The sequence below is a fragment of the Leucoraja erinacea genome, chromosome 19 (genome assembly GCF_028641065.1).
Source record: "Leucoraja erinacea ecotype New England chromosome 19, Leri_hhj_1, whole genome shotgun sequence".
NCBI classification, from domain to species: domain Eukaryota; kingdom Metazoa; phylum Chordata; class Chondrichthyes; order Rajiformes; family Rajidae; genus Leucoraja; species Leucoraja erinaceus.
In genome coordinates this window covers 16,243,001-16,261,558 of record NC_073395.1, presented here as the reverse complement: position 1 = coordinate 16,261,558, position 18,558 = coordinate 16,243,001, and the positions used below count along the sequence as shown (strand labels likewise).

The 18,558-nt window shown below is 44.2% G+C and overlaps 1 protein-coding gene across 1 annotated transcript in view; it reads left to right on the top strand.

Annotated features, from left to right (window-relative positions):
* Positions 1–6,634: 6,634 nt before the first annotated feature.
* wdr91 (WD repeat domain 91) overlaps positions 6,635–18,558 on the top strand; it is a 30,276-nt gene continuing 18,352 nt past the window's right edge. The window contains exons 1-7 of the mRNA XM_055650396.1: positions 6,635–6,875; positions 11,110–11,289; positions 12,527–12,734; positions 13,810–13,892; positions 14,382–14,488; positions 15,581–15,764; positions 16,352–16,552. Of these exons, the coding sequence (XP_055506371.1) occupies positions 6,753–6,875; positions 11,110–11,289; positions 12,527–12,734; positions 13,810–13,892; positions 14,382–14,488; positions 15,581–15,764; positions 16,352–16,552 (1,086 nt within the window). The 5' untranslated portion in view covers positions 6,635–6,752. The remainder of the gene's footprint in view (positions 6,876–11,109; positions 11,290–12,526; positions 12,735–13,809; positions 13,893–14,381; positions 14,489–15,580; positions 15,765–16,351; positions 16,553–18,558) is intronic.

Genomic DNA, 18,558 nt, shown 5'->3' with positions numbered 1-18,558 from the left:
AAATCTCAGTAATGAGAGGTTGAAGATGTCCACAAAAACTCCAGCCAGTTGGTCTGCACAGGTTTTGAGAATGTGACCAGGTACACCACTGGATTTGGTTACTTTCTGAGTGTTCACCCTCCTGACATTGGCCTCAGTAATTGAGATTGCAATACGATTTGGGGTTATGGGGGCCTGAGAAGATACATCAGTGTTCTCCCTATGGGAGTGTGGGTAAAACGCATTAATCTCGTCTGGGAGTGATGCCTCAGTATCGTTTGAGCTGCCACGTAGTTAATAATGGCGTGTAGGCCCTGCCACAGCTGTAGAATGTCCGTCTCATTATCCAATTTAGAGCAGAAATCCATTTTAGCTTTTTTGATGGCCTTATCAAGGTCATAATTAGACTTCTTAAATCAGACTTGAATGCCTGAGATCCGGTCCTCAGAAGTTTGCGGATTGTATCGCTGCTGGCAAATTCATTTCACTGCACTTTCGGGTGCATGTGATGAATAAAATTGACTTTGACTTTGATCTCCTAGTTCATCCAAGATTTCGGGTCGGGGAACACTTGATTGTAAGGTAGGTAACAACTATGGTGTATTCATTCTGGTCCGTTACCGAGTCTTTGGACATTGCCCAGTCTACCAACACCAAGTTATCCCGGAGTTGTTCTTCACCTCTCCAGTCCAGCTCTGTGCAGTCCTCACTGCTGGATCACCCTTAGCATGTTACAGACTTTGGTCTATCATATGCAGTTAAATGCAGGCAAATGAAAGTAGCTTATATTGGCATCAACGTAGACATGGACTTGTTTCTGTCCAACACAACCTTTGCTCTAGCACACACCGCTCACATGCACATGCACTGTGCATGATCTCAAGCTGTTGCTGAACATGACAAATGTGATTTTATTGATTGAAAGGTTACTATTGTTCTGTGCCATCGTTGGGACTGAGTTAATGTTGTTATAGATTCTGGGATTGTTTCTCTGGTAATATCCTTCAGAGGTTTTAAATCTACGGATCGAGCAGCATTGTATATTTGCCTTGTTCTAGCAAAGAACAGGACATCTGTTCCCATGAAAGATTGATCAGATTAACATGACCAACAAAATGGTAAACATCAATTAAACTTTTGGTCAAACATTTATTTAAATTTCATTAAAATATTACATTTGAGGCTTAATGGTCAAAATGAGCTTCAATAATGTATATTACCAAAAGTCTCATCTTGACCATTTCCTGTTGCACTGTATATTGATTTTAGAAAAAATGCTGCCACTTACAGCTGTGATTTTTGGCCATCTTACTCAGAGTCCCCCTCCGCTGGTCAGGCCAAGAGGATTTTTCCTATTGATGAAAAATAAAAGACTTATTAATGTTTAAAAAATGATGAGATTCTCTCACCTGAAGGCCATACACCTTCCAGGGGGACTATAAAACACAGAAGTGTGGAGATGCCTCATTTCTCTGCAAGATGGGGGAGAGGTTGCAATTCTCAGTCTGAGTTATAAATAACACTGAAAACATGTCTACCAAATTGTGAGTGGTTTTACTGACCTGTCAGTGCCTTAATGTGGTTTGAAAAATGTAGTTTGAAAATGCAAAAGTGTTTTTTGGTTTGAAAATGCAAAAGTGTTTTTTTGGTTTGAGAATGCAAAAGTTGTCTTGCCTAATTGAAAAGTTAGTTTGAGAATGCTAAAGTTACCTTGCCTAATTGAAAAGTTGGTTTGAGAATGCTAAAGTTGCCTTGCCTAATTGAAAAGTTGGTTTGAAAATGCTAAAGTTGCCTTGCCTAATTGAAAAGTTGGTTTAACCTACAAGGTTAATTCACGGGATGGCGCGACTGTCATATACTGAGATAATGAAGCAGCTGGGCTTGCACACTCTGGAGTTTAGAAGGATGAAAGGGAATCTTATTAAAACATATAAGTGTTAAGGTTTGGACAAGCTGGATGTAGGAAACATGTTCCCGATGTTGGGGGAGTCCAGAGCTAGGGGCCACAGTTTAAGAATAAGGGGTAAGCCATTTAGAACGGAGACAAGGAAATTCGTTTTCTCAGACATTTGTGAGTGTGTGGAATTATCTGCCCCTCTCTCTCTCTCTCCCTCTCTCTGTCCCCTCTCTCTGTCCCCCCTCTCTGTCCCCCTCTCTCTCTCTCTCTCTTTCTCTCCGCCTCTCTCTGCCTCCCCCTCTCTCTCTCCCTCGTTTCTCTTCCCCTCTCTCCCTCCTCCCTCTCACCCTCTCCCCCCCTCTCTCTCTCCCCCCCCTCTATTCCGCTCTCTCCTCTCATCCCCCTCCTCTCCCCCCCTCCTCTCTCCCCTCCCTCTCCCCCCTCCCTCCTCCTCTCCCCCCCCCTCTCATCCTCCCATCTCTCCCCCCCCTCTCACTCACCCCCTCTCTCCCCCCTCTCTCTTTCCCATAACTCTCCCCCCCTCCCTCCACCTCTCCCTCCCCCCCTTTCTTCTCTCCCTCTCCACTCTCCTCTGCGGCTCCCTCTCACTCTCCCTCCCCTCTCCCCTCTCTCTCCCCCCCTCCTCTCCCCCCTCTCTCTCCCCCCTCTCTCTCCCCTCTCTCTCCTCCTCCCTCCCCGCCTCTCTCTCGCCCCCCTGTCTAGCCCCAACATTCCCTCCCACCTCGCTGCCCTTTGCTCTCTCTACCCTCTCTCCTCCTCTCTCCTCTGTCTCTTTGCCCCCCCTCTCTCTCTCTCTCTTTTATTCTCTCCCCCCCCCTTCTCCCTCCTTCCCTTCTCCCTCTCCCTGCCTCACCCTCCCTCTCCAACCGTCCCCCCTCTCTCCCCCCTCCCTCTCCCTCTTCTCTCCTACCCTCTCTCCTCCCTCTCACCCCCCTGTCCCACCTAACTCTCTCCCTCTCTCCTCTCTCTGTCCCCTCCCCCTCTCTCTCCTCTACCTCTCTCTCCTCTACCTCTCTCTCCTCTACCTCTCTATCCACCCTCTCTCTCCCCCACTCTCCCCCCCTCTCTCTCCACATCTCTCTCCCCCCCCTCGCTCTCCCTCCTCTCCCCCCATTCTCTCCCCCACTCTCCTCTCCCCCCCCCTCTCTCTCTGTCTCTCCCCCCCTCTCTCTCCCCCCCCCCCTCCCTTTGAGAGTCTTCGGCACAGAGACTCCTACGGCAGCGGCACAACGCTTCCGACACCTCCGGCGGCTCGGGACTCTTGACTCTGGCGAGTCGACTCTGCAGCGAGCGAATTGCCAGCCCCGCAAACACTCGCCAGCCCCACTCCCTGCATCAGTTCCCACCGCTGCTTCAGCCCTGGCTCTCCATCACCCGACAGAGTGTGAGAAATTTGTGATCAGCGTGAGAGCGTGAGAAGTTGTCCAAATGAGTGATTCTCACGCTCAAAGCATGAGAGTTGGCAGCCCTGATAATTATATTTGAGCAGTAGGATGTCATACCTGAAAGAGGTACGGTGCAGCTGAATGGAGTGGCAGAAGTATCTTGACAAGATCATTGCAGCAACATAAGCATTCTTCAGCTGCTGCTGGAAATGCAGATGGTTGCCATAGTACCAGATGCAAATGTGTTGGAAGACAACTAAAACTGGTTAAAAAATAAAGGCACATTGTAATTGAAGAGGGCACTCTGGGGTCTCACAGGTCCAATGACAATCCTGACCTCTGATGCTGTCTGTGTGGAGCATGCGCTTACTCTCTGTGACTGTGTGGGTCTCCCCAGGGTGCTCCAGTTTCTTCCCACAGCCTAAACATTTTGTGAAGGATAGGTTAATTGGCCACTGTAAATTATGCTGATTGGAGGTGAGCGGTAGAATTGGTGGGGACGTGGGGACAATAGGATCCAAGGTCATCTAGTAGGGAATGGGATTTTTCTGTGATGTTTAATCCAGAATTAGTAGAGAGTCTACCTGTCTATGTGAAAAAAGTAAGAAGAATGTTGTCTTTATACTGTCAGTTTTCAATTATTTAACAAAATAGTCTGGTTGTAGATTTGAATTACCCCTAATGAGACACCAACAATTATTTTTTAATAATAGCTCATAAACTATAGGTGTAAAATAAGGCCATTTGGCCCATCAAGTCTACCCCATTATTCAATCATGACTGATCTATCTTGCCCTCTCAAACCCATTCTCCTGCCCTCTCCCTGTAACTCCTGACACCTGTACTAATCAACAATCTATTCATCTCCACTTTAAAAATATCAATTGACCTGGCCTCTACAGCCTTCTGTGGCAATGAATTCCACAGATTCACCACCCTCTGACCAAACAAATTCCTCCTCATCTCCTTTCTAAAGGTATGCACTTTTATTCTTAGGCCATGGCCTCTAGTCCTGGAGATTCCCATTGGTGGAAACATCCTCTCCACATCCACTATATCCAGGCCTTTCTCTATTCAGTAAGTTTCAACAAGGTCCCCCTCATCCTTTTAAACACCCAGTGCTGTCAAACGCTCATCATATGTTAACCCAATCATTCCTGTGATCATTCTCGTAAACCTCATCTGAACCATTTCTAACACCAGCAAATCCTTCCTCAGATTTGGAGCCCAAATCTGCTCATATTACTCCAAGTGCAATCTGGCCAGTGCCTGAGAAAGCCTCAACATACCATCCCCTTTTTTATATTCTAGTCCTCTCGAAATAAATTGTATTTACCTTCCTTACTACCGATTCAACTTGCAAATTATCCTTTGGGGAATCCTGCACTGTACTCCCAAATCCCTTTGCACCTTTGATTTCTGAATTCTCTCCCCATGTAGAAAGGCCTACACCTTTATTCCTGCCACCAAAATGCATGACTCCACACTTTGCTATCAGTTTTCTCTACATTACCTGACTGCTATCTTTGTAACATCTGCAAACTTCGCCACCAAGCCTCTAATACCCTCATACAAATCACTGATATACGTGAAGAGTAGCGACCCCAGCACCGACCCCTGGAGAACACTAGTCAGTGGCAGCCAACCAGAAAAATCTCTCTTTGCTGCCACCCTGCGTTCTGCCATCCAGCAAACCTGCTATCCATGCTAGTGTCTTCCCTCTGATATCATGGGTTCTCATCTTCTTCTGACTCTTTCTGCTAATTACTTCCTTGAAGAATTCCAACAGTTCTCCTTTTCACAAAACCATGTTGACTTCTGCCTATTTTATCATAAGCATCTAAATACTCAGAAATGTTGTCTTATATAGGGTGATTTCACCAAAGGTCAAATGAGCGTAGATCCCCCCTCACGTGACCGAAAATTCTGACTGGAGGACATCTCTCAGTTTGGTACATGTAAGTGAATGGGGAAACTGCCTATTTTACAAGAGGGAACTGAAGGTATCATAAGCATCTAAATTTCATCAAAACTAAGGCAATTAACTTAGTTTTGATGTTTAGTCAAATGCGATAATTCCCGATTTTTGGATCTAAATGGACTCAGCTAAAATCTTTCTACCTTCAGTTCCCTCTTGTACCACTTTTGTTTTGCCTGAAAATTTAGGTCGCTGTGCTTCAGGGTCACCCCGGCACAGAAAATTTCAGCTCAAAAATCGGCCGTTTTCCATGTTTTTAACGGGTGGGAAAGTGCGTGTTTCCCCATTCACTTACATGTACCAAACTGAGAGATGTCCTCCAGTCAGAATTTTCGGTCACGTGAGGGGGGATCTACGCTCATTTGACCTTTGGTGAAATCACCCTATAATGGACTCTAAAATCTTACCGACCACTTAAGTCAGGCTAACCGGCCTATAGTTCCCACTCTTCTGTTTGGTTCTCATCTTGAACAGCGGAGTAATATTTGCAATTTTCCAATTGTCTGGAACCCCTCCTGACTCTAGTGATTCTTGAAAGATCACTACTAATGCCTCCACAATCTCTAAAGCCATCTCTTTCAGAACCCTGGGATGCAGGTGACTTAGAAACATAGAAAGTAGAAAGTAGGTGCGAGAGCAGACCACCAGGTCCATCGAGCCCGCACCGCCATTCGCTCATGGCTGAACACTAAACAGACACACTTACCCACAAACAGTAGACACAAGACACAGAACACAAGACACTACCCTCCCCTTTATACCGCTATCACCCCTCTCCACCCCAAGAACCTCGTGATCTCCTGGGGGAGGCAAAAAACCGGATAAAAACCCAGGTCCAATTCGGGAAAAAAATCCGGGAAATTCCTCTCCGACCCCAATCTAGGCGATCGACACTTGTCCAGGAGATCACTCAGGTCTTACTATACTTAAAGACCTTGTATTGTCTACCTTCAGACATGATGTGACAATAGATTGAATGTGCAGCATTTAGTCATGTTCTGGTGATGCAGTGAATGGGGATCTCTAGTGATGGGAGTCTCTGGAGATGGGGAGAGTGTGGATTCTCTTGTGGGCTGAGTAGGAGTCTCTGTTTTGGTGATGATGCGTGGGGATCTTTGGACTGTTGACGGGGTAAAGAGGAGGGATCTTTGTTGTGGGTGTAGAGAAATGTTCCAGATTGTTTCATGCGCCTGTTGAAAAGGCAGCATCGAATTGCTGATCACTGTAGATTTGCCTCTGGAGATGCTGCCAGTCCCACCGAGTCTTTCGTTCTAGGTCTTTCCAGGTCACGTGACACCGGTGATCACGTTGGGTCAGCTGACGGGGGAAATGAGTCTCGCGGAGAACGATTGGTGGATCCCCGTCACGTGCCGCGGGGGGAGGCGGGCTGAGTGAGTGACCGCGGCCAGAACGCGGGTCTCGTATACCCTGTCTTTGCGCCGGCAGTGTAGGGGGTGTCAGGCCCAGGCCTGTCCCGCCGTCATCATCAGTCATGGCCTCGGCGGTGGAGCGCACTGACGAGCTGGTCCGCGAGTACCTCCTGTACCGGGAGTTCACCAGCACGCTGAAGGCGCTGGACGCGGAGATGAAGGCGGACAAGGAGAAGGGATGCCGAGTGAGTGGACGGCACTGACAGCTCTGTCTCCCCACCCCCGCCACCCCCCCTCTGAACTGGCAGCTCCCTGTTCACCGGCGAACCCACGCAAGTTGAATGGGAGAATAGTTGGCTGTTCAGCTGGCTTCTCCCTTGTCAAGGCCGTTCGCCGGCTCTCTGACACCTTCTCTCCCCGGACCACTGACAAACTCTGGACCAAAGATACAAGAGGAGCCGCTCCTCTAGCATCTTTGCTCTGGACCATCCCTTCACGGAGAGGTGCTGATCTTTGGAGTTCTTCCTTCTACAGCCCGCAACACTGTCCCAGCCTCCTTGCCCATCATCACGATGGACACAAAAAGCTGGGGTAACTCAGTGAGACAGGCAACATCTCTGGAGCGAAGGAATGGGTGACATTTCGGGTCGAGACCCTTCTTCAGACTAGTCAGGGGAAAGGGAAACAATAGATATGGACAATAATGTAATGGAAAGATATTTGCACATCTTTCATTCATTGTTCTTTTTTGCATATCTTTCATTAATTGTTCTATATCTCTCTACTTCATCGTCTATATCTCTCGTTTCCCTCTCTACAGACTAATCTGAAAAAGGTTCTTGACCGGAACCCTCACCCATTCCTTCTCTCCAGAGATGCTACCTGTCCCACAGAGTTATTTCAGTTTTTTGCGTCTACAGTTTATCCCAGTAGGCTCACTCTTATCTTGTGGAACTTATTTCTTTATACTTTGATTTTTTTTTTTCTAGCCTTTGTTTGGCCACTTCCTACACGTATACTCATTGCTTTTGATGTCTTACAACTAGCAGCTTCGTGGACCAAACCATCTAATTTTCACCATGGATGTCCAATCTTCCTGCACATGCATTTAGGTTTGAGGGCCCTTCCTTGAACAGAGGTCTAACCAGGCACTATTCATTGCTATGTCAAACTAAAATTCAACTCCTTTTGATCACAGTCACTCGGCCTTCACTCTGAATAAAATAAATTGCTTTTGGAACCTGTTTCCAAGCTGTAACTATTTTGTTTTCGTTTCCATTATGGGCATAAACAATTCCCTTACCTCATTCTATCTCCCTGCACATAGAAAAAATCATCAGTATTGCTGCAAGTTTTGATTATTTTTCCCTTCATGTGGTCTGCCTTTCCCTTCCTTGACTTATTGATGTATTACACAAATTAGGCTAGCATCAGGTGCAGGCTACTTCACTCCCTATTAACCGTGATTAACACCTCAAAACTGCTTCTTGCAAGTACTCCATTCTGTTCTCTCATATTTTTAATCTGATATGTTACCACTACCTCGATGTGTCTTTCCTGAACTATGAGCTATGCTCTACCGCAGAGAAAAGGACTCTAATTGTGGCCATATATCATCTCTGAGCTCACTTTTCTCCCCCCTCTCGCAGAACCAGGAATGGATTTGCCTTGTCTTCACTTACTCTCATCAACCTGCACATTCTGTGAATCTTCCTCTGCAAATTACTCCCATCTCTAATGTGATATAATCACTAGTTGTCTCCTTCTGTCCCTCGGTATCAGTTTATTATTATCACATGTACTGAGGTATAAAGAACAACTTTTTTTTCGTATGCTATCCAGATAAATCATACCATACATGAGTACAATCAAATCATTCCAAAGTACAACAGGTAGTTGGAAAAGGGAAATGAAGTGTACAGTATTATGTTACATCTACAGTGCAAGAAATAAACTGGAGGATGAGATAGATGTTTGTCAGCTGTGGTAGGGCTTACATGCCATTACTTCCTACAAGGCAAAACCAGTGACGGCTCAAGCGACAGTGAGGCATCATCCCGGACAAGCTTATGTTTTTGACACTCGTTTCAAAAGGGAGGACACAGATATGCCTTCTTGGGTCCCTGTAGCCCTGGTGATATTGTAATCTCAGTTATTAAGGACAATGTCAGAATATCCCTCATGAGGGTGAATCCTTAGCAAAACATCTGGACCCGATGGTCTACTTGGCTGTGTCCTTAAAACCTGTTTGAACCAATTGCTTTGTCCCAGGTGTGTTGTATGGTCTGGGTACACAGGATCAGTCCCAGGCATGATGTTGTGTAGTCTTCGCAAAGTAGCTCAGTTCCTCGTAGTTGCTGAACCTGAGCATTAATGTCATGATGATTCGGGTCACATATCTTGCATTTTTTATCTTTTTGTTGAAGGACAATATAATGCTATATCTTTAACTGCCTTTTTTAAGCCATTTTATTGCTAAGGAAATCGCAAACTGTTTTCCTGTCAGCAAAGTAACTTAGAAGCATTGTCACTCTTGCAATATCGGAAATGTAGCTGCCAGTCTTCCGACAACAATATGATATCAACCAAATCTCTTTTGGTCTAATTAAGTGATAAATGTTGACCAGTGCAATTGTATTGTTGTCAGTTTGTTTACAGATAGTGTCATCGTATCCTTCATGTATCTCTGAGAGGTGTTCACTCAGTAACACGCACTACTGCACAAGAAAATCAGCCTGGATTACTAAAATCTTCAAACTGAAGATCTTGGGTATTGTTACCCAGGATACAGCTGACATAAACTAGTGTTGCAAGGAAAGGATAATGCATCTTTGGGTGCCAATACAAACTTTTCTTTTGGACAGTAGCTATGAAGAAGGTTCAGACAATCTTTAAAGGGTGAGTTTTCAACACAGGCGGTTGTGGTTATCTAGAATTAGCTGCCAGTGAGACAAAAGAACTGGTCGTTGACTTCAGGAGGAAGAGGAGAGAGGAACCTGCTCCGTTATACATCAAAGGAGACATGGTGGAGAGAGTCACTGGCTTTAAGTTCCTGGGAATAAACATCTCCCAGGACCTCAAATGGCAAATGAACACCGTCCTCTCGTGAAGAAGTCACATCAGCGGCTGTATATATCGCGGAGGGCCCGATGCCGCTGCTGCTTTCTACCGATGCTCCGTGGTATCCTCTCCTAAATCCTATCAAGCTGTACTGTGGCTGAGAGGAGGGCGCTGCAGGGAATTATAAAAACTGCACAAAGCATTACAAACGCTCAACTGCCCTCCTTGGATGATATATATAGGGCCCGATGCTTGCGCCGGGCCACAAATATCAAGCAGGACACATCCCACCCTGCCAACCACCTTTTCACTCTGCTACCCTCTGGGAGGCGATTCAGGTCTCTAAAATAGTTTCTACCCATGTGCGATAAAAGAGCTTAATTCCAACAGAGAACACTGGGGAAGCAAAATGTAATTCCAAGAAATGCTGCCAAATTCTTTTTAATTCTTTTTAAATACTTATTTATTATTTTACTAATAAGTGTACATATGTGTCAAATGGTTTTTAAGAGGGAACTGCAGATGCTGGAGAATCGAGGTTACACAGAATATGTGTCAAATGGTTGTCGTGTTTGTATTTTTTTTAACTGGAGGAGATGTAATGGAATTTTGTTGCACAGTATTGTGCAATGACAATAAACGTATTAATTCATTCATTCAGTGAGGTGGTTGAAGCAGATCAATTATAATTTTTTTTAAAGACATTTGGAAAGGTACTACTACGTGCCTGTATAGTCCTGCAAAGTGAAGGCGATAATTTCGCTGAACAATTTCACTTAGACCGCCTTGGCCTACATGATATTCCGTTTGCCAAACACTTTAACTCCCCTTCCCATTCCCATACTGGTTCATTGTCAGAGTGAGGCCAAACTCAAATTGGAGGAACAGCACCTCATATTTTTCTTGGGCAACTTACAACCCAGTGGCATGAATATTGATTTCTCCAACTTCAAGTAACCCCTATCTCTCTGTCCCTCCCACACCCTAATCCTCGTACTAGTTTCAATGTCGTCCTGTTGGAGTTTCAATGTCTGTATAACTTGTTATCACCTATCTCACAACCAACAATGGACCATTGTGGGCTCTACTTTACCTTGATCATCATTGTTTTTTGCTTTTGTTCTATGTGCTGTTTATATCTCTAATTTCCCTTTCCCCTGACTATCAGTCTGAAGAAGGGAACTCGACCTGAAGCATCACCTATTCCTTTTCTTGAGAGATGCTGTGTGACCCGCTGAGTTACTCCAGCTTTTTGTGTCTATCTCAAGGTGAAGGACAGTTTAGTTTATTGTCATGTATACTGAGGTACAGTGAAAAGCTTTGAATGACTGATGTTATTCAAAGTGTTAAGAAGTCAATACATCAGTGCAAATAAAATAAAACTTAAACAGGTGACATGACCTTTATACCTCTTTTCAGGTAGATAAAATTGTTGAGCATTTGCAGCATTTGGTTCAGGCATTCGATCTCAATGGATTGCGGGAATATTGGAGCTACCTTGATCGTCGCCTATTTCGAAGGCTGGAGGATACGTATCGACACACTGTTAACAAGCTGAAAACCAGCCTGTACCGTTACTATCTGGTACATACTGTTCAGGTAACTGATCTTTTGTCTTTACCAGAGTTCTGATCCATGCTGTCAAGGTATGCAATTCCAACCATTAAAGTATAATCCGGTGTCCAGCTATTTGGCCCTTGCTTTATATCTCCTGGGAATGTTTGATAACACAGGTGAAAATGAAATTCACTCACTGTATTCTTGATTTGCAAGTGCCTTTTCCTGAGAAGAAAGAAAGTGAAGTTGAGTTACAGTTTAATCATTCGGGAAAGAGAAAGGAAGGAGGAAAAGGAAGGTTGGCGGTGAGCCACTGCTTTCACTGTTCTGCCTACAGAGTTGAGGAATGTGCACTTCCTCTTCTGAAAAATATACAGACAACCCCATTGCCCTCTACTGAATCTCATCTTACTGGTCACTTTCTGCGCTGGACTTATTTCCTTGGATACTTCACCCCTCTCATCAAGTTATGATCAGGAACATTATCATATCGTCTCCTCAGTACAGAGGGTTTGAGTATTGCCCTGGCAGAGATCAGTTAATTCACACGGCTGATTAATGCACCTGGTTTGTGCCACGTTATTTTATTGTCACTGGTATATGCAGAGTAGTGGTTTTGGATTTATGATCCATGAGCTTTGGGTGTTTGATAGCTGGCCAGTAACATGCTGCCAGGGGGTTGCCTCCTGCCCCCACTCAAAAGATGGCTTTGATGATCATCACACATGAAGTCCCACTTTGCCTAATTGTCCTGAAGCTAGCCAAGTGGTTTCCCCATGTGCTGTCAGTAAGGGTCATCCCACACTCACCCCGGAGCTTGCTCCAGTAATTACAATTGCAGAGCAGTCTCAGAACTAGGACTTACCAGTCCTGGTGCTAGTTAGAATAGGGTTGGAGAGGGAGAGGAGAGGGGGCGGGTGGGGGGGGGGGGGGGGGTATTGGTGGGGGGGGGGGGGGGGGGGGGGGGGGAAGATGGGGGTGGTGGGGTGGGAGAAGTTTTGCTTCACCATAACCTGGAATTGATTCTCTTAACCACCCTTTGGTCTTGTGCATGGGAGCACAGGTCTCAATTTTGCTAGACAATCAATACTGGTTACTTTGCCCAAACCTTAAACAAGAACACTTTCCTGTCTTTGTATTGTATAGGGTATTTCTGAGTTCTGCATTTCTATTTTAAAGTCGACTCTCTATTTCAATGATGTGTTTCGATGGTGGGAGTATACATTTGAGAGCAGGGGACTGAAGCAAAGTAATTGTTTTCCTCTTTTTTTTATTGCAGTCCAATAGGATTGAAAAAACTCAGGAATTCTTCCAGAAACTTGCCTTGGAATTGCAGAACCAGCCAGAATGGAAGGAATGGTTTGTTCTTCCCTACATTCCAAATCCAGACCAGAACCAGGTGTTTGCCACCTATTTCTCTAAGCAGTGGGCAGAGACATTCCTGGTATCACTGCACAACTTTCTGAGTGTGCTTTTTCAGTGCATGCATATCCTTTTTACATTGTAACTGGGAAACCATTTTTTTGCTCTTGTCGATCACACAGGCAGGGTGCCACAATAGCTAGCAGCAGACTGAAGTCCAAGTAACTTAAAAATGCAGGTGACCCCTGTATTAGGGCTGATCAGGTAATGGAAATACGACATAACAGAATTCACGAATCATTCCCCAAAAATTTGAGATTCTCAATAAAATTAGCTCTCTGAATTTATGTGAAAAATCTAGAGACATTTTAGTTTTCAGCTTGTGTTTCTTGACGCATGTGCAGTTGACTTGGAAAATCACAATATTGCCATTTCTTGAACAGCCCCTTTTAGAATGGGGGTTAGCTGTAACAGTTTCTTAGCTGCTGTCTATAGTATATAGTTAAGATATCAGCACTAACTTTTTCCATTCCATTCAACTTAATAATATCTGATAAATAGTTGTAGTCCCAATACATGTTCCAGCAAATATATATATAGTCGCCCAAGCCTTAACGATATATATTTATAATTAGAATGTAATGGAAAATTACAAAAAATAATGGAAGAACATAATTAATTATTGAAATTTGCATCCAGAGAACGGGAGCACAACAGGATAGAAATAAAATAAACGCTGCAAATACCAAACATGTTGAGCAGCATCTGTGGAGAGAGGCGATTAACATTTCATCCAAACTGGAATGGTCAAAAATAAAAGGTTTACAGAGGAGTGCATGGAAACAAAATAGTAACATCGAACAGTAATTGGACAAGTAAAGGCAAAAGTGTGCATCGAGGAGGTAAAAGTGCAGATAGCAATCAACAGCTGAAACTTAGCGTTGCCTCTGCAAGGCTGTGATGTGCCTTGTGATTGATATGCTGTTCCCCAAGTTTATTCTAAGCTTGTATACAATTGGGAAATTGAGGTCAGAGCAGCAGCGCATGACCGTAGTGCAGTGGTATTCCATGGAGACACTGCCAGAGACCGAGGTAATTCTTGAAAATGTAAACATGCCTACCAAAACTGAGTGTAATTTCACCTTAAATCTTAAACTGAGAATTGACATGCTTGGTTAGTTTTCACTTTAACGCCATCACCTGTTCCTGTGTTGCTGAGCTTTGATGAAGAGGTCCAGAGACGCTGCCAGTTGCAGGAAGAAAATGAAGCTTTGTGGCAGAAGGTAATGTTTTATTCTGCAGAGGTCTGGAGCTGGTGAGGTGAGGATGGAAAAGCCTTTTTTCTGGGGGTGGAGAGGCTAAGGACAGCTGTAGCTGTAATCAGCATGGCTATATTCTGGGGTCAGAGCTGCAGACACCTAGAGCTGCTGATAGGTAGTCCCATCAATGCTAAGTGTATTGTGTGCAGAAAGCAGTTGCCAATCCTAGGGCTGGTGACAGGTGGGTTGGGATGGGGATGTGAGAGCCTGGAGATTGAGAATGGGAACTGGGCCGCTGAGGACTGGAAAAGCAAGTCCAATTGCAGAAATCACACATGTCCTTCTGCATTGTTTTCGGCTTTTGTAGTTGATACATAACTCAATGCCATTTAGCACAGGACTTCAAGGGCAATTAGAGATGGGCGGTAAATGCCAGTGAAGCTCACCCCGCTGAGAAATTTCTACGTTTTTAAAAATTCATTAGTTTACTGTATGTTTCATGTTGTGCCCTAGTTGTTTGCTATGCAAGCAGAACCAAGGACGAAGAAAGAGGAAGAGATGATTCACCATAAGTTACCCTACTATGTACAGAACATGGACCGGTTGGGAGATTCTGAACTGTGAGTCTTATACCTGTGAGTCTTATACAGTAATCATTATAAAGGATTACATTTGTTGTAGTCCAAGGGGGGGGGGGGAGGGTGCAGCTTGCTGTGTGTATTGTTAGTTGGACAAGCTTGATATCATTTTATCAAGCAAAATAATTAAATGGAATAAAATGTCTTGATTCCTTCAATGAGGGTGTAAACTCCGGTGATATTGGCCATACGTTTTGCTTCATCCCGTGTGTACTTACACATAATGCGTGGCACTGGGGCATAGCTGGTAGTGATGCTGCTCACTACTCGAGAGTCACGGTATGGAATCCTTGCCTCTGGTGCCATTTGTGTGGAGTGTGCTTGTTCTTCTTGTGACCGCATGAGATTTCTGTGGGTGTTCTGTTTTCTTTCCCCAACCCAAAGAGGTGCAGGCTAATAAGTTAATTAGCTGCTGTAAATTGTCCCAACAAAAAAATTGTTGTCAGGAGATTGGCAGCTGTATTTGCTTCATTACAAAAGTGGCAATGCATCAAAGGTACTTTGTTTTCAGGAAAGTAGTATGGATGGAATGGGAATTTGGGAAAAAGGGGCTGCAGGGAAAATTAGATGAGTGGGATTGCTTTTGATCTGGCATACACTTGGTGTCCGAATGGCTCATTCTATGTCGTAAGGAAATATGGAAATTTACGTTGGAAGCTTTGACAGGCTTTTTGAATGCAGTAGATGCAAGACTGGCTGCCCCAGTTTTCCAGGTAGCTTTTTAATGATGATATCAGCGAGTGGAGCACCCAGACACCTTTCCTCTTTAATGCAACATCACAGATATATGTCGGAAAGCAAACCTGGGCTCATTTGAACCAAGGACCTGTGACTGTGTTTTTATTCCCACTCATTTACATCTTTACCTAGAAATTGCCTTGGTCCTGCAGTGTCAATATTTTCTGCTGATAATCTACGACAGTTTGGTAATGTCTTTTTCTTCATTTAGAATACATTTCGTGACACTTTGAGATTTGACAGAGTATGGTCTCTAGGTGTCATGTTCGTGTCTTGCTGCGTGCTAACTCAGGTTAACTATGGTCTATAGGTTCTGATTTTGCTGTTTATTTGTAGAGATTTGATGTCAAGTCAAAGGACCTCCTCTCCAATGCCCTCTCAGACTAAAGCTGGCTCATTTTTGTCAATGTTACTCCCACAAAGCAAGAAACTCCCTGTGAAAGGTTCAATGCACTCCACACCTCTTCAACAGTCTCAGACTCCTGCTTCCTCTGGAAAAAAAGATAGTATTAATAACCAGGTATTTATCCTTTATAATGAATTAATTTGTTATTGTCCCAATTATTTGTATTGTTTTCCAATTATTGGCATTGCTTTATGAAACTGGTTATCTGCCTAAGCTGGCGCGATCTCCTGGTTGCCAACTTTACCTCCCCTTCTCATTCCCATATTGACCTTTCTGTCCTGGGCCTCCTTCACTGTCAGAATGAGGCCAAATGCAAATTGGAGGAACAGCATCTCATATTTAGCTTGGGAAACTTGCAACCAAGAGGTATGAATATTGATTTCTCTGGCTTCATGTAACTCTTGCATCCCCTCTACCTCTGTCTCTCCCCACCCTAGTCGTCGTACTAGTACCACAGCCAACAATGGACCATTGTAGTCTCCACCTTTCCTTGATCATCGTTGCTGGCTTTGATCTGTCCTTTTGCATATCTTTTAATAATTTGTCCTATGCACCGTTTCATATTTCTTGGTTCCCTCTCCCCTGACTCTATCTGAAGAAGGGCCTCGTCCCGAAACGTTCTTTTCTTTTCTCCAGAGATGCTGTCTTACCCACTGGGTTATTCAAGCTTTTTGTGTCTACAATTTTTTTTTTTTGTTCAGGCTGCCAAGGGTAAAGATGGCACGGCTGTCAGAGATGGGAAAATATCATCAAGCACAACAGCAGACCTCAGCACTGGCCAGCAGCGTCAAAAAAAGGTGCAGGATCTTGAGAGAGACGCGGGTATGGTGCAGCAACGACAGAGAAAGGTACTGGACTACGGGAAAGAACGAAAGGAACTCTTGTCCAAACAGACTGCCCAGGTAATGACCAGATTGATCAGAAAATACTGTTGTGGATGACTGACTGTGATCTATAATTGTCGTTGTAAGTTATCTCATTAAATAGAACTTTGGAGACGGCATTGTACATTGTATCCAGCTACAAAAGTGGTCCAAGTAAAATTTTTGCAGTTGCAATTCTGGCACAGCTGTAGTTTGTGTTGCATCATTGTCAGATTACCATTCTCTTACTGGCTTTGTATACATCCTGAATAGAAAGATAGGTCCACTCAATCTTCAGCCTCTGCTGGGCATCCTATCATCCAAAGAGTTAGCTTTCTTCTGATTTATATGTCATTTTCATTATAATTTAAGGTGATTAATCTATCAACCTGTTATTCTTTTAAATAATGCAATTGTGTGTTTCCTTCTGACATTCTATAGTAAATGACTACTGTTGAGGTCCACGTCTGTGGAAGCTGGAGTCCTTTGTTATCTTTTGTAAAACAAGAAATTGAATGCTATTCATTGCAGAATGTATTAAAGTAAAGTCTGATCCCACCCTTTGCCTGAGCAGTCCCATTGCTTTACTCTGTTGCTCCAGCTGGAATGGGCTTCATCACTTAAAGTAGAAATGAGGTTGAGGATCTGCTGCGCTTGCCTGTTATTATGGTTCCTAATAGACGAGAAATAGTATTGGATAAGCTAATGGTCTGAAGGATGATAAATCCCCTGGGCCTGATGGTCTGCATCCCGGGGTCCTCAGGGAGGTGCCTCTAGAAATAGTGGATGAATTGGTGATCATTTTCCAATGTTCAATAGATTCAGGATCAGTTCCTGTGGACTGGAGGATAGCTAATGTTATCCCACTTTTCAAGAAAGGAGCGAGAGAGAAAATGGGGAATTGCAGACCAGTTAGCCTGACTTCGGTGGTGGGAAAGATGCTGGAGTCAATTATTAAAGATGTAATTATGGGGCATTTGGATAGCAGTAAAAGGATTAGTCCAAGTCAGCATGGATTTATGAAAGGAAAATCATGCTTGACTAATCTTCTGGAATCTTTTGAGGATGTGACAAGTAAAATGGATGAAGGGGAACCAGTGGATGTAGTGTATCTAGACTTTCAGAAAGCCTTTGATAAGGTCCTGCACGGGAGACTGGTGACTAAAATTAGAACACATAGTATTGGTGGTAGGGTGTTGACGTAGATAGAAAATTAGTTGGCAGACAGGAAGCAAAGAGTAGGAGTGAACAGGTCCTTTTCAGAATGGCAGGCAGTGGCGAGTGGAGTGCCACAAGGCTCAGTGTTGGGGCCGCAACTGTTTACCATATATATTAATGATTTGGAAGAGGGAATTAGGAGCAACACTAGCAAGTTTGTGGATGACACAAAGCTGGGTGGCAGTGTGATCTGTGAAGAGAATGTTAGGAGGTTGCAGGGTGACCTGGACAGGTTGAGTGAGTGGGCAGATGCGTGGCAGATGCAGTATAATACAGATAAATGTGAGGTTATCCACTTTGGTGGCAAAAGCAAAGGGGCAGATTATTATCTCAATGGGGTTAGGTTAGGTAAGGGGGAGGTACAGCGTGACCTGGGTGTCCTTGTACACCAGTCACTGAAAGTTGGCGTGCAAGTACAGCAGGCAGTGAAGAAAGCTAATGGGATGTTGGCCTTCATAACAAGAAGATTTCAGTATAGGAGTAAAGAGGTTCTTCTGCAGTTTTATAGGGCTCTGGCAAGACCACAATTGGAGTATTGTGTACAATTTTGGTCTCCTAATTTGAGGAAGGACATCCATGTGATTGAGGCAGTGCAGTGTAGGTTCACGAGATTGATCCCAGGGAGGCGGGACTGTCATATGAGGAAAGATTGAAAAGACTAGGCTTGGATTCACTGAAGTTTATAAGGATGAGGGGGTATCTTATAGAAACATATAAAATTATAAAAGGACTGGACAAGCTAGATGCACGAAAAATGTTCCCAATGTTGGGCGAGTCCAGAACCAGGGGCCACAGTCTTAGAATAAAGGGGAGGCCATTTAAGTCTG